This window comes from Grammomys surdaster, unplaced genomic scaffold, assembly GCF_004785775.1.
Source record: "Grammomys surdaster isolate TR1022 unplaced genomic scaffold, NIH_TR_1.0 126028, whole genome shotgun sequence".
NCBI classification, from domain to species: domain Eukaryota; kingdom Metazoa; phylum Chordata; class Mammalia; order Rodentia; family Muridae; genus Grammomys; species Grammomys surdaster.
This window is the reverse complement of record NW_021620841.1, coordinates 3,101,876-3,119,180: the sequence shown is the minus strand read 5'-3', so window position 1 is coordinate 3,119,180 and position 17,305 is coordinate 3,101,876. Positions and strand designations below refer to the sequence as shown.

At 36.5% G+C, this 17,305-nt stretch overlaps 1 protein-coding gene across 17 annotated transcripts in view; it reads right to left on the bottom strand.

Annotated features, from left to right (window-relative positions):
- Ppfia2 (PTPRF interacting protein alpha 2) overlaps positions 1 to 17,305 on the bottom strand; it is a 428,942-nt gene that overhangs the window by 32,566 nt on the left and 379,071 nt on the right. For all 17 annotated transcript variants that reach the window (XM_028754574.1, XM_028754577.1, XM_028754579.1 and 14 more), the window contains 2 exons: positions 6,265 to 6,346; positions 3,211 to 3,411 (listed from right to left, as the gene is read on the bottom strand). In XM_028754574.1, the coding sequence (XP_028610407.1) occupies positions 3,211 to 3,411; positions 6,265 to 6,346 (283 nt within the window). The remainder of the gene's footprint in view (positions 1 to 3,210; positions 3,412 to 6,264; positions 6,347 to 17,305) is intronic.

Here is a 17,305-nt window from a genome sequence, read left to right as displayed (position 1 = left end):
AAAATGTGGTTTGTTTACACAATGGAATACTACTCAGCTTTTAAGAATGAGGACATCCTGAGTTTTGCCAGCAAATGGATGGAACTAGAAAATATCATTCTGAGTCAGATAACTCAGACCCAAAAGGACATGCATAGTATATACTTACTAATAAGTGTATATTAGCCCAAAGGTACAGAATATCCATAAAACAGTCCACAAAACTCAAAAAGGTCAACAAGCTGTAGGGTCCAAGTGAGGATGCTTCCTCAGTTCCACTTGGGAGGGAGAAGAAAGCAATCACAAAGGGGGAAGGAGAGAGAGAGGGACCTAGGTGCGAAAGGGGACAGGTGGTGAAGAGGGAACATGATCTGGCATTGGGTGGTGGTGGGGAAAGGACTGAAGCCCTGAGGCCCAGCAGAAACAGTGGAAACAGGCAACGTTGGGAGGTAGGAGGTTGTGTGGGGACCCTCCAGAATGTACCGAAGACCTGTGTGGTGAGAGATCTCAGGATGCTAAGGAGGGACCTTAGATGAAATGCCCTATAGTGGGAAGAGGGAACTTGTAGAGCCCATCTCTGGCAGAAAAAGAGGGCATCACGTGAGGGAGGGGGATTGCCATCCCACAGTCAAAACTCTGATCCATTATTGTTCCTGTCTGAAAGAATTACAGGGATGGAAATGGAGAGGAGCCTGAGGAAAAGGAGGTCCAGTAACAGCCCCAAAGTGGGATCCAGCTCAAGCAAAGGCCTCAAGGCCTGACGACATTACTGAGGCTGTGGCACACTCACAAAAAGGGACCTATCATGACTGCCAACCCCCCCACGAGAGACACAACAAGCAGGTGAAAGAGCCATATATAGTTAATATCTTCTGTATAACTAAGAAGAATGTTTGATAAAATGATGTCCAAATTAAGAACATAATTAGGCCTCCTTGATGGTGTCCCATCTCACTGAGGCATGTTCGCTTGAACTAGGAAATTAGAGGTTTAACTAGTCTCCCTCTTCCACTTTGAATCTCTGCTTCCCAGTACCAGGCTTAAAGACAGGCCAACGAACTCTCCCAGCTTTTGACATGGGTCTGAGTCTTGAAATTGTTATCCTAAAGCTCAAATGTCAAGAACTTTACCCATTCAAAGATTACTCAAAGCTGCGATGATGATTCTTTAGATGAATATTTAGAATAATTACTATGTACCTGATGATAATTTAAGACCTGTGGCAAGCATTGACATTATTATTGTTTAGTCTATTCAAAGATGAGACAAGAAATGAGATGATTTTAAAAAGACCCTTAAAGGTACACAAAAGTCACTGCATGGTAGATAACAAAGCTAGATTTTAGGTTATTTAATAGAACTTTTTTTTAAGGTACATGCGTAGGTTAATAATGGAAAGGTGTGTTGAGGAGGCCTTTTGTTCCTGGGGGTGGAAAGAATCTTTAAGGAACAGCAGCAAATACAACAACAACAACAAAATTCTTTGAATAGCAACTCCAGGTAACTTCTGAATATTGTAAGAATTCTCCATTTTGTCTGCTTTTTTAAATAACTTAATGTACTTTTATCTTTGATCTGTAATTTAACTTGCTTCTGTGTAAACCTGGGAAGGGTTAAATGTGCTTTAAAAGGACAGTCTCAATTAACCTGGACCCCCAAGATTTCTCATATACTGAGCCACCAACTTGGCAGCATACACCAGCTGATATGAGGCCCCCAACACATATACAGCAGAGGACTGCCTCGTTTGGCCTCAGTGAGAGATGTACCTAACCCTCGAGACTTGAGGCCCCAGAGAGTGAGGAGGTCTAGTGGGGTGTAGGGGTGTGGGGATATCCTCTTGGAGATGGGGTATGAGGAATGGGATGAGGAACTGTTTGAGAGTGGACAGGGAGGGGGATAACAACTGGAAGAAAAGCAAAAAACAAAAGAAACAAACAAACAAAAAACTTTTTCCACTAAGAAAGGGATTTGCTTTTGCAACTGAAATTTTTTAAAACTGGAAGTCAGAAGTTTGAAGTCTCTAATTTTTGCCGGATTTGAATTTATAAAAATGTTTCTTTATTGTATTTACTTGTGGGAAACGATCACTCTCTATAAACCAGTTGCAATGCTTTCTTTCTCAACTGTAAATACTCAGGAAAGTCTTCAGATCCGAATGTGGCTTACAGTAATAACTATTTTTACGACCTCTTATATTCCCATTAGTGTATTGTAAATTACTTTTTATCTGGAATACATTAGTGGAGTATACTTTTATCTATTTGATGTAACACTGTAGGTAGAAATCACATATATATGTCTTACGCTGTACTAAAGTAACTGATATGTAATTAAACAAGAAATATACAGGTCTTTAAAATCTTACCATGAGTTTCTGGCTTTAGAATCTAGTACACTGGGGGAAGGGGAAAGGTGGTGTAAATGTGATAGACTTGCATCGAATTCTTTAGGATTACATAAGGCCATCTTAAAGATACAATGGAGTCAGTTCTGTGCCTCAAAGCTGCAATAAAGCAATTCCCCTTTTCCCCATCAATTCTATTTTACTCTCTCACATGTTCTTACATTGTTTAAGATGTGGGGGTGGAGAAATCTAGTTCACACTAGATACCATACATTTATGAGCAAAAAGTTACTCGATAGTGGAATAAAACATTTGAGACTATTATTTCTCGATGACTGTGTCCTTATGAATGCCTGTATTTTTAGTAATATTCTTTTTTCATTCTATGTTATGGATACAACCATAAAAGGGATTTATAAATGGGGGACACATCTTGAAGAAGAGGAATCCAATTTGTATTTATAAAAAAAATCATATATGATGGTCTTAGGCATGAAAATTTCCTGTCACTAATAAATTAAGCAAAGCATCTTCAGAAACCTGTGATGCTTTAGGGTAATCCCAAGAAGTTGCCGGATTAAAAAGAAAAGGAGATTCTGAGAAACAGCAAGCTTTGGGGTCTTTTAGCTAGGGAGGAAAATCTAAGCAATCATCTAAATTCTAGCACCAAAGTCTGTCTTGGTTGCAGCTTTCAAGTCTGATAGGAATCGGAGCTCCTCAATTGAAAACCGATTGAAAGTAGCAGTGAGGTTAATGAGGAGTTAGCCGCATCTCTTTAAAATAATTCATGCTGACATTGAAATGTGCCTTGTCACATTTTGCTCTGTGCGGTTAGACTGCTGGGTGGTCAGCATCAGGGGAAGGAGGGGCGCACATTGACTCACAGTGCGTGATGTCGGAGGAGCCGAAGGGCTGGTGAGGGAAACCATCTCCTGGATGGCTAGTCTGAGCTTCAAGCGATGCAGAGGGTTGCTGATTCCAATCTCCCTTTGGATTTCAGTGTCCGATAATGCTGACATGATGGCGCCACTCTTCACGTTGGCTCTACATGCTGCCACGTACCAGGCAGGCATGCCCAGCCAGAGCTGTTGTATTGGGAAAAAAGAATACAGAGTTTAGAATAACGGTGGTGTTTATGTGTGATGGTTAAATCTTCGTTACAACTTAATTGGGTGTCAGAATCACCTGTGAAACACTCCTCCGGGAATGTCTGTGACGAACTTCCCAGAAAGGGGTATAACTGAATAATAATAATAATAATGATAATAATAATGATGATGACGATGATGATGATGATGTATGTAGGTATAAAAACCCAATGATGGGAATTTGAGAATAAATAAAAATCAGAAGGCAAGTTGAACATCAGCGTTCTCTTTTTCTTGATTGAGGATGCATTGGATCACCTGATTCACAGTCCTGCCTTTATACCTATGCCCCCTCTAACCCCGCTCACCTGCCTGTCATTCCATATGCTAGTTGCACCATCAAAAGCTGAGCCAAAACTTCCTTTCTTTAGTTGCTTTCGTTACTTATTGTTTTTTTTTTTTCACACCAACTGGAAAACTAACACATTATTTTGTGTCCTTTGCATTCTCAAGGTGTTCAAGGTTATCTTTGATAATGGAAATTTATTTGCTGTCTACAACTCCCTGAGATAAATTTTATTTTATTTTTTTGTCTAGAGAGAGAGATACATAATGACGCTGAGTATATGCTCCAAACAACATTTAGGTAGGCCTTCATTTGAAATTGAAACATTATGGCTTTATTGCTAAACTGGACAGGCATGAAATTTCTCCTACACATAATGTAAAGAACAGGTGTCTATAAATTCCAGTGGGTAAGTGGCTTGGATCGTGTTTAATAATTACATTATAATTCTCCTTTTAAATTCTGGGTGCAGAGACAGTTTGTCTGTCATGGATTGAGACAGGGTCCATTATTGCTTGCCTTGTGATTTTGACCAAAGCATAAACTTTAGCCAAACCAAATTTTCTACTCAAATACTTACATCTGACCCATCAAACTAGTGAGATAGTATCTTCATGTTTGAGGATAATTTATTATGCAATGGTAGATAACTAATACAGACATCCTTTCTTTCTATATAGCTTATAAAATAATAAGTCTATAGTGGGAAAGTGACAATGAACAGAATCACAAATCTGAATCAATGTGGCTTGGGTCGTGGCTAAAATCGAACACAGGATATAAAGATGTAGTATAAGAATTATATAATCCATGCTGTGTTCCAGAAGAGGAGGCACACAGGGATCAGCCTTCTATTGACAAGGACACTAGAGGTGACAGATGATCAGCCATCTTTCTTGCTTCATAGAGACAAACTTTTCAAGATAACTCAGTATCATATTCCTTCACTGTTCCCTAGTAATTTCCTAGTTGTCTTCTAAGATGCTTGAATTTCCACTCTGGTTAATACTACATAAATATTATCTATTAATTTTTACATGTGTCATCTGTGATGAGACAGTATAGAGTTTTGATGTAGATAACTTATGTAGAAAGCAGTAGACTTCCTCCCAGTCTACATTTTTTTATAGACTGTCCACACAAGGATGCAGGAAAGGAGCCCAAGAGTTATGGGCACACATTCAGAGGCTCAGCATGTCTGTTCTCTTCACTTATTCCATTTGTCATTTGAGTCACATTAGGAAATGCATTTGAGCAATTTCTGCACCCAGGATAGGTTTAATTAGCTCTGGCTCCACTGGCTGTCATTTCTCAGCACCTTAGTGTCAGTAAATCTGTTTTATTATTTTTTTTCTGAAGGATTTGCTCATCCATTACTAAAATAGCATCCAAGTCTCTGTCAAAACATAGCTCATTTTATCGGAATAGCATCTGCACAAGAAATACCTTTGTTGACGTAAGATCTCTTAAACTGTTTGTCTAGTAGTAACTTCAGTAATTGATTGCTTTTAACAAATATAACAAAAGGAAAAACACAGGTTTATTTCAGTCAGTCCAAGAAAAATATCTAAAAAGCATATTTTTATATCTACCTATCTAAGAGAAGAGTTTTAAGGCAAAGTAAGCTTTAGTTTAACTTCACTGGCTATTTACTTAGGTCTGAATTTAATATAATAATAACAATAAGTGATTTTACAACCCTCGATTATTTCAGTGTATGCTATTTCTTGGAGGCAGGACAAACCTCAATGGTGTCCTTTGACATCAGGTATGCTAGGGGCTGTGAATGGAAAACTGAATTCAAATGTCAAGCAATACTATTGATGTGCTACCTGGACCCAACCTGAGGTCCAACATGCCCCTCGTCGCTGTTAGAAAGCTGTCCTCCACGCAGGTCAAATATTGCCCTATTATCTATAGCATTGTATTGTAGAGGAAACACTAAATGCTGTTCTTGTTATATCAAACTAAATTTAATTAATTGATTAACAAATCTATTTAATAGTCATAAAGTAACATGAAAGCTCAAGTGATTTAGACAGAGGATGATACATAGTCTTCTGCTTATTCATAGATGTCTAAACTTAGACAATAGATAGTCATTTTTGAAATAAATTATACTCTAAGAAAGAGCATATTAGATAGTTCATCAGTATTTATTTCAGCGTGAGAAGAAGTGTTTGTATGTTTGTTTCTTATTGATGAGAGGTGATGGACAGGTGTTGATATTTTCTCAAAACCTCTAAATCATGTCAGTAATTATTTATTCTCCTATGCTAATATACACAAAGCAGACCATATGTGGGTACACTTCTCTTTGCACCACTGCATAGGTTTTTCTGTTCCAACACAAAAATAATCAGTCCTCTCTCACTGCTGACAAGTGACATACACGTGTTTCCTTTATGGGAAGTTGTAGGACACTGAAGCTGGGGTCTCAGAAATCACTCTTTACCTGTCTGTAAACAACCAGATTACCAACGATTGACTTAGGTTTTGCTTACCTCCAGCCATGCAACCACAGTTGGCCCATCCCACTGGGCAAAGGGTAATCCTTTCCTACGAGCTTCCTCAAGAAGTTCATGCCTGAAGTACAGCAAAGATCACTAGTTAGGTACTATGGAAAAGATGCCTGTGGTTGCTTTGAAAACACAGTAAGCCCTTGCAAGTATTTAATGAGGGGGAATACAGAATGGAGGAATTCCTTCTTGCTTTGAATCATATGGAAATTCCCTTTTGATTTCACTGAGTGGAACATTAGTATTTAAAAATAAATTTCTCCAACATTGATTCACAAAGATTTAACAGTATTAATCAACTAAGCTGAGAATATTATCAGCCAATATAATTTTGATTTATCAAGGGTTCAGGTCACATATTCATACGTAATCACGCATTCTAAGATCGAAACCTATCTTCTCTGTGCCCTTCTCCATTCCTTACTCTCTTAGTGGTCGAGACAAAGCTTGTATGTTGAGACGTACCACCTGTGGTGGTTTTAGTCAGTTCTCATGATGTTTACATAAAATATGACCCATGAGACAACATTCTATTTTAGAAGGTAGCTCCTTCTCCCAATCATTTTGAAGTTCTACACAAAAGCTAATGAATTGGATCCTCTATATAAAGACCTATATAAAGACTGCCACCTCAAGCTTTTGCTGGTACATATTTAAATATAACACCTATTACTTTAAAGAAAAAATGTATAGTAAGATAAAAGTCAATAGCAGTGAAGGTTATGCCAAGCCAAGAAGAAAGCTAGGATCTCTGGACCTGGGGAACACAAGATAAGGCATGCTCTTAAGGCAAAACCAAAATACTGTATAATAAACCTTGCCAACTATGGTCTACAGTTTAAGTCTTCTAAATGAATGAACTGCAGTGAAATCTTGAGGAGTCCCCAAGCTCCCACACTTGCTTCTGCAGCTATTCGCTTACTGACTCTCTGAGCTTTTGATTTTTAATTTATAACCACCACTATTTACTAATGAAAGTGTAATACATTAGTGAAAGTAAATGCTTCTTTCTGACAACTATAACCTTTATGTATCCATTAATTCATTGTACCCTAAGAATTTAGGATTAACTCCTATGTTTAAAATCAGCTTAAGACAATTTACAATTGAAATAGTGGAATCTATTTGTATGTAATCTCAAACTATTATACCCATCTGGGGATATAATGAGAAGTGTATTCTCTTTACCTCCGGATACATACTTAGGTATGCAAAAATAAAAATGTAGCATAATAATTGTTTTATTTTCAATGTATGTCTTTCATGTTAACAAATATATCATGCATTCCATGTATAAATTCCCCCAGAAAGCATGTGTCTATTTCTAATTACTAATATTTACTTAGAATTGCAGATTCATATATTAAAATATGTGAGAGAATGCCTTTAGGTTCAAGATATATTGTTCGTTTCAATAGACATTTAAAAAAAAATACATGGAAACCTAGTATGGAGTAAAGGAAAAGTTGAACGTATTAATAACTTAAAAGACAAATAAGTTAACTGCTGTTTGGGCTGAGGAGACAGCAAGGGCAAGTTCTGCATAGAAACTATTATTCAGTTGAAAATGTGTTTGGAGACATGGATACTCTGAATCTACAGTGGAAAGCACAAGCAGCCTCAAATGTAGCTTTCTATCCCATCATCCAATTCCCTTGGGCTTCCCAGTGACACCTTGCTCAAAGTCTGTTTCCAGCAAGTTAGTCTTCCTGTGACAGATATATTTATAGAAGTGGGGTGAGGTATCTATCAACTGTCCTGTGTTGTGCACATGCTGCAAGCTGAGACTTGCGCTCAGTGAAGTGAGTAGAAATATGGATATGGTTTTCAAGAGAATACTTGTTAGACACAGCAAATGCACTGAAGCATCCAAATGTATACCATGCACAGATAGCAGCTTAAACTTGTGGACACACATCCTGACCCAAACTTATTTGCTTATTAATGACTGCAAAAGTTGAACTGAATTCCAGACACCATTCATATTTTAGTGAGTCTTTGGATAATTGTGTTCCATAATGTTCTAATTTTGCTTATGTGGATCTTGTTTTTTTAAGTACAAAGACTATATTTAGATTTTATGTCTAAAGAATGCAAGCATTGTTGTGTCTTGTAGCCCTTTGGCTATTTCTTTTCTCTTAGAATAGTAGTGGGCCTACTTGAGTGCAAGACTTTGATCTGGTTTGAAGTCACTGATAAAACTCTAGTTATAATGTATGCATGTGCTGAGAAGTTCTAGTCTCTTCATGAATAGAAAATATGGCATGATTGTGTTGTAACATACAGAACAATCTAGACCCTAAGAAATCCTTGGTTTCACTTAAATCACCACCTTGATAACAAATCTTCAGTAGGGTAACTCAAAGAGTGAGACAAAGGTGCCAAATATGTCCCAGATATCCAGTTGCTATGGCCGAATCCAAAGCATTGACTTTAATGTCATGAGTTTGAGACTATAGAAGTGATTGACTTGGTTTTTGCCTGAATTCACACAGTGGGAGAGTAATGCCAGACTACCTTAACCTTAACTCAAGGGTTGTATTAGTTATATTTAACTATTTAAACGTGGTGATTTGTGGGGAAATCAATGCTGCAAAGGTAACATGGGCAGCGGCAAATGTGATGATCTGTTGACAAATACTAAGGAGGTTCACTGAACAGATGGAGGGTGGGTTGTTTTTTTTTTCTGTTTTTTTTTTATTGGATATTTTATTTATTTACATTTCAGATGTTATTCTCTTTCCCCATTTCCCTCCCCAGGCACCCCTTACCCCATCTTCCCTCCTCCTGCTTCTGTGAGGGTGTGCCCCCACCAACCCACCCACTCCCACCTTCCCACCCTCGACCCCACCCTGGAATTCCCCCACAGTGGGGCATCCAGCCTTCACTGGACCAAGGACCTCCTCTCCCACCTATGTCCGACAAGACCGGAGGATGTGTGTTCTTAAGGGAAGTTTCTCTTCAATGCCAGAAAAAAATAGTGAATGCCCAAATTCTTCATAAAAACAGACAAATCAGTTTGTCTGATGCAAAAATGCAACTGATTTGGAACCTACAATATTTGTGTATGCTTCCGTTCACAAAAAGCATTTGAGAGTTAGACATAGAAAGATCATACATTTATGAGCTCTCCCTGCCTTCCCCTAGGTTACCTAATGAGCTTGTCTCAAGAAATCAGTGGCTCGGATTGTAATTCAGTAGTGGAAAATTTGTCTTGCATGTACAAGGCTCTGATGTGAGTTTCCAGGACCAAAATAAAACAACGCACAAGCTGTTTGGAAGCAAACAATATTGATGATGCCTGAACAACTCACAGTTATATATTACAGAGTACTTTCTCCCCTTAACTGGAATACAGCCTTTTAAATAGCAAGCTTCAGTTCCAGAATGAGTGTACGACCATTTCATCTGGAAATACTTCACTTTGCAAACTACTCCCTTTCTACTTTGGGCTAAAAATCATTTCTGTTTTCCTTTCCTATCCAGAGAGTTTAGTGTTTAATCATCTTTTCCCCAAGGATTCTGTGCACATCATTGTAGGTATGAGCATAAACCTTGGTTCCCAGATTTAGAGTAGACTTTCAAAGACACTGATCTTTCTTTCCAGGGAGGTAATGTGCACTGACTTGTCATTGTCTGTGTGAAATTTCAAAAGGAAAAGCAGTGGACAAACACAGCAGGAGCTTGTTTTGAATGCATAAAACTCCCAAGTCATTCTGTAATTTTAAGAACAGGGTTCTTCTCTGCAGTAAAGAATGTACTTAAATCCTTTAAGATCCTGGGACTCTTGCCATCAGTGACATATTCTGTAATGGGGTGTGACATGATATTAAGGCTGAAACTGTGGTAAGATTACAAGGATGTTGAATTTGCATGTCATCATATAGAGAGGCAGAATTAAGCCTGTGCAGCCTAAGTCTCATCTTTAAACGAGAGTAAAGGCTGGACACACTAGAAATCACTATATGTAAAATTTTCTAGTAAAAAAGAAGGAGAGCTGAGACTAGGAAGATGGCCATGTCTGCTCTTCCCAGACACCTCAGTTAAATTCCCAGCAACAATGTCAGGCGGATCACAAAGCTTTCTATCTCAAACTCCTGAGAATCTGACACCTATGGTCACTGTCCACACCTGCACTCATGTATATATAGCCCCTTGGCCAACACATAATGAAAAAAAAAACTAAAGAAAAATAAGATCAAGAATATCTATAATATTTAAATAAAAAACAGGACCCTTCTCACTCATGATTTCTAACTCCTCATCTGGACTAAGTAATGTTCTATGATATATTTTTAATTGTTTATTTTGTTGATACTAAGGGACTATATCCAAATTGAAAAGTCAGTGCTCTCTCTCTTTATGTCACTTCAGCTATGACAGTTGTGGACAATTTTGGCATATATCAAAGGGACTCTAGCCTCTTTTCTGACATTTTGGAGCTAAATCTCTACTGTCCTTGACAACAAACATTCCTCCCCGTTTTTATCTCTGTTTTTATCTCCCTGATTTGCTTATCTCTGTTTTTAAGATAGTGAACTAAGTGCCTGAACTCTTCCTTCCCTTCCTTCCCTTTCCTTATTTCCCCTTTCTTCTCCTTTCATCCCCCCTCCACCTCACCCTCATCTCTTATTTTATTTTGTTATTTCAATTCATTTCATTTTTTTTTATACTGGGACTCGTGGATCCCATGGCATCACAAGTATTAAGGATAATACTTAGCCCTAGTCTTTGTGTGTGTGAGAATGTGTGTATTAGAGTATTAAACAATCTTCTCTACATCCGTATTTAATAGTTTACCGATTTGAATACTTTATAAATTGTTTTTGTCTTCTCTTTATGTTTTGTTTTGCTTGATGAATTGCTAAGCAAATTAGCTAGGCAGTCAATAATCCGATATTTATATATTGCAGTATGCTATAATCTGTTTAAATCGTACAGAATACAGTTAAATGAATCCCTTATCACAAAGATCATAGACTTCAATGAGAAACAAACATTAATATAATGACAAGTTAAAAATAAACAAACCAGACATGGTAGCACACTCTTCTGTTCTTAGCATTTTGACACCTGAGGCAAGAGTTTGAGGCATGCCTGGGCTAATTAATTAATGAACAGGTTTCAGTTTAGCCTGGACTACATAGACCTTTTCTCAAAAATAGTAATAAACAAAATAATCTGAGGCAGTTATATGTATGACCAAGGAATCATGTCAGAGGTTATTGCCTTGCCTCTAGTGTCTGGGTATGTTCTCTTATAAGAGGCATAATTTGACCATCAATACTGTTTTCAAATGAGACACAAATTTGTCCTTTCAAAAAACAAGGAGTATTTCAAGGAGAATAAACAAACTGTATTTTGAGTGAAAGGAGTGGAATTAAGTGTTTGCTCAAGAAAGACAATCAACCCTGGAATATCATGAGAAATGGGGTGTGACATATGGAACTGGAGAGTCAAGAACATATCAAGATCACAGGCATGAGAGTGCTATAAACAGAGGATTCTGGGTGCTAGCAGAAGCAATCAGATGCTGAGTGCACAGGTCTCTAGCATGGTGTGTACATTATAACGTCATGCTGGATACTGACAGTGTAATAGACTTGAAACAGGCCAGAACTGAGTTATGTAGTTAAATAGCTATGGCAGTTCTCAAATAAAGAACAACAATGCTTCAACTGTGGGGCTTGACAGTATAAATAGTGAGAGGCTGTCAGGACAGGGACTCAAGCATATGTTATACATTCAGTCAAATTTAACGAGATGACAAGATGATTCCCAGATTTTTCTCACCTGCAATATATGTTCTGGCTACTTACTAATTTCTTAATACATAGTTTTAAGTTTGGGCTTGTAGATGGTTATAGATAAACTCAGTGTAAGTTATAGAAATGTAACAATATTTATGAGACCATGAAACAGGAAATAGATATTTAAACATACTAATTCCTGTCCCAGTTTTTTTCTTACTTTGCTAATACAAGTTATTTTTATAACTCACTATCAGATCACAGTCCTTAAGCGGAAACATTTATTAAGTTAGCACAGAGCTCAAGTTCCCGTAGTAACTTCACTGACTACTCAATCCTGTTTTCCCAGTAATATCAGAAGCTATACTAAATTCTATATCTGCTGTGTGTCCTAACATGATATCAAAATCCTTTGCAGTTTACTTCCTCTGCTCTTAGGCCTTCCACTCCATTCAGAATAGTCTGTACCAGTACTTCTACCCCAACCTTCCTGATCCTATGAATACGGCTGCTCAAAGTATGTTGAAAAGTTCTATTATGGATGAATAAGCTTGGTCTCTCTATGTGCTTGTATCCAGGACAGCACATATCTCCACTTGTTAAAAGTGCATGGTAGTTTAGTGACTATGCATATATATATATATATATATATATATATATATATATATATATATATAAATTAAGTTAGCTGTAACATGACAACATGCAGAGTAAGCTCTTGGATAAACTATTTAATTATCATAATTTGTTTGTATTCTGATCTACCATGCCTAAATTTTAAGAAAATTTAAGAATTTTCAGACTAGGGTTACTTAGAAACTTGGTCCCAAAAGGAAGAAATATGTTCACAATCTCCTTTTTATCTACTGTTATAATAGTATATAGATACCCAAATAGGTAGAAAAGCAGTGACACACACAGAAAGACAGACAGATGGATGGACGGATTGACTCTGTTATCATGTATTTACCTTGGTTGTCCCATAGAGAAATCAACACTACCATAATTTATGATTTTGAAAAAAATTATTTGTTAAGAGATTTCTTTGAAATAGCTGTCTTTCAGAGCAATATATCAAATGGCAATTCTTGGATGATTAGAGTTTATATTTGCATCTCTAAAAAATGAAATTTATTATTTTCTCAGGAAGTCATAGACCATGGGGGTGATAATGCATGCTGCCTATATATTTTTGTCAATGTGGACAGGTCTTCAGTGTCATTGAAAAGAGACTTTATTTTCCAACTATTGTCCAGAGAATTATTTTAGTCCCATCACTTTGTGGAGTGACCATTTATCCACCACATGGTACTATTCCTTGGTCTCTAACTTGTCCGCTCCTTTTACCATCCGTTCAATGCCTGCCAATCTTCCCTTCATGATTTACACTGCATCTTCCTTTGGTTTTGGTTTTTACTGGCGCCATGCTTTTAATCTCAGCCTATAATTGGCCTTTCTCCCTCTAGGCTTGATTCTTCTAGTGCCATGAAAAACAATCTGCCTAGGAGAGAGAAAATTTTAATAGAATACATGAGAGTTTGCTCTCTAAAATGGGATTGTCTGAGCTTGATTCTTGTTCCTCTTACTTTTGTCTGGATATTTGCATGCATTTTGTTCTAGTTTTAGCCCTGTTTCTTTACTGTACTGTGAAGCTGAACTGTACATATCTCAAAGGACTGAAAGTTTTATGAGAACAAATGTGAAAACTGACATGGCTCACAGAAAGGAAACAGAAAATCTATGCTTCTTGTTACTAACAATTGCCTAGGATGGCATGGTCATCCTATATGAGAAAGACTTTATGTATTAGCCTGAATTTACTTCTAAACTATTTCCCTAACTTTGAACCAGAGTTGAAAACTTTCTATAATAAAACTACATTATGCATTGCTACCTCTGCTTTATAGAGGGGAACATTTCTAGTCCCATCAACTGTTTTCTCTCTGTTTCAATTATCTGGAATTTTTTGGTGCAAAATAAATAACTATTCTTTCTGTGTAAAATCATGAAGGACTTTAGTTTCTACTTTACACCATATTTAACCACAACTCAAACTCATCCTGAAGCTATACCTCATGTTTTATTCTTCCTTTTACAATTCCAGGATCCCTCCCAAGCAAACTCATTATTTTATGTATAAACATAATGTGAATAAATCCTAGGTATTTTACTAAATACATTTTTTTACTTATTTAATGTTTTTAAAGATATGAATTGATTTGGATATATCAAAATGTATTATGTTAGGGGTTTAGCATTTTTCTCTCATTACAATTGTGTAACTTTATAGTCTTGGAAAGACATTCTACAGTACTTTGGAAAAACAAAGGTTTTAGGTGTAGATAACCTAAACGCTGCAGGTCACAAGATAAGAGAGAGTATTCATTAACATTCATTCATCATTAACTACCTGTGAAGCTTTTTCTCAAGTGCAAATTATATATATATATGTGTGTGTGTGTGTGTGAGTGTGTGTATGTGTATATATATATATGTGTGTGTGTATATATATACATATATATGTGTGTGTATACATATATACATATACATATACATATACATATACATATACATATACATATATATATATGGTTATATAAATGAATTTACTTTCCACAGTAATTCACTATGGTGTGTATTGACACACATGAAAACAGGAACAGATGCTACTTGGAATCAGAGCAATTGAGGAAAACAAATCTAAAACTTAAACCCCAGCAATCTGGCCACAAAACCCAAAACTTATACAAAATGAAAGGGAATAATTGTGTTTTCCTTGGTTGTAGGTAAAAATAAAGATGCTATCCCAACTTTCCTTTCCTGTGGCTCACGAATTTATGTGACTAAGCAGTTTTTCTGTCCTTACTATTATGTGTGGTGATTCTTGTCTGTGTACAGCACCACGGGAAGACTGCTTTGCATTGCCATTCCTACTGAATTCTGTGTCTTGGCCAGAAGATGATGGAAATAGCTGATATAACAGTAACGGAATCTATGAATTTGCTGTTACAGTGATTCCCTGTGCTATTGTCATCTCCTAGTTGAAAGGCATGTGTTGAGAGCTTATGGTTCAGTGTTCTTACTCCATTTCAAATGACTTAGTTAAAACTAAGGCGTGGCTTGAGAGAAATTTCATATGATTCAACAATTTAATCATCAGTGCTTAATGTTCTGTCTATGTCTTCCAAATAAAGTGTTAGCAGGAAGTATTCTTATATTTCATAGAGTTATTCATTGTGAAATTTATTAGGACCCAATAGATGACAGGGTAAAATTTAATCATCTTAGCGTTCAGCTGAAGACTGGTCATACTTTGTACAAGCATAAAGTCAGAGCCCCATACTACATATGTTTGGGAGGCTGAAATAAGAAGACTATCAGTTTGATGCCAGCCTGAACTATATAAGAAATGAGGGTGCAATTTATTACTCTATTATTAAGGAATTTGTATTTCTTGATCAAGTCTATGGATACCATATTAACATCTGAAACTAGTTGGAATTCTTGTATGAAATGTGAATACTGTATGGTGCCACCTAATCTGTGAAACATATACAAGCTGATAATGCATATTTTAATTAACATAATTATTCTGAATGGAAATACATTAAAAATCCCAATCAGATGCCTCAGACACTGATTACTTAAATATATAGTTAGCTACATAAATTTAAGTTTCAAATTCAATATTAACAATGTTGATTGATTTTTAAAGTATAGCATACAAGGATATGCTATACTTTGTATATGTATACTTTGTATACTTTGTATATACATTGTATATACTTTGTATATATACTTTGCTTGTATATATGTATGAGAAGGAGTATGTAGGTGTCAAGATACTAGGTACTTTCATACCAAGCTTTGAACATATCCATATTTAAACCTACTATTGTTTTTAAATTCTAGAAACTCTGGAATATAGGAACTAGTCTCAGGGAAGAAATTTAATTGATTTGTGAGTTTGAGTTGGGATTTGCATAATTTCCTCTCCCAATTTATTTTGAATGTAATCACTTTCAACACCAATATAAAGAAATAAATACATACACTGACTGTGATTTAGGAATACAATCAGCCATGCTGCTTCTGAAAACTGGAGGGATCTTTGGCTCCAGATACATATGGAGCAGAGGATAGCCTTGTTACTAAGAAGGTTTGATGCCCCAGAGTAGGGGGATGCTGGATGGTGGGGCAGGAGAGTGTGGGTGGTTGGAGGAACACTCTCATACAGGCAAAAGAGAGTGGGAGGGCAGATGTGGGATGGGAGTGGGTTGGCGGAAGAGTAACCAGGAAATGGGATATCATGGGAATGGGGGTTGGTGGTGGGGGTAACTGGCAAGTGGGATATCATTTGAGATGTAAATGAGTGGAAAAAAAGAAAGCTGGAGGAGCTTATATTACTTTCCTCTAAACGATATCATTTTCACTTGACACTGTGGTCAGAAATCTCTACTTACTTCCTGATAGTCATTGAGGATCTGCTGGAAGAAATTTTACTGATGTAAATGCTTTAAAAATGTTGTACATATTTTGCCTAACTTTTACTTTAAAACTCTGTTTTATGAATACCCTAATTTTATTTCTAAGAATGAGATTTTATTTTTTCAAACATTTTTAAATCTTGCCATAGTTTGAAGAAGAAAATCTTTTTCAAGTTAAAATATAATTCCATCACTTTACGTCTGCCTTTCTGTCCTCCAAACTCTCTTGTGCTCCTCTTTGGCTGTCTATCAGTGTGACAGCTTTCTTTTCTTTAATTGCTGTTACACAAACTCTGACTCTCCACCCAGTAATGCCCTGTTACCTAAACATGGGTCACTATTCTAAATATGTACATAAAAGCTGTTCATCTATATAATGTTACATGCTAAACAGCCTATATAATGTTATATGCTCACTCCATATACATACACACACTCCATCATATACATATACATATATATGTATGTATATATGTATATATATACATATTTAGACATATACACATGTATGTGTATATATATACATGTATATATATACACACACACACATACATATACATACATACATATGATTTCCAGATGACCATTTGCTATTGGATAGCAAGTTGGTGTACTCTTCCTTGGAGAAGAATATTCTCTTTTTCTCAGCATCCATTAGTTGCCTATAGTTCTTTGTCTAGCAGTGAAGACTTGTGTGATTTTTCCTTTCCATGAGAGAGGAATTTTAAGCTTGAAACTATTATTTGAGAAATATGTTTGGAATCACTAAAAAACAAATAACCATTAAAA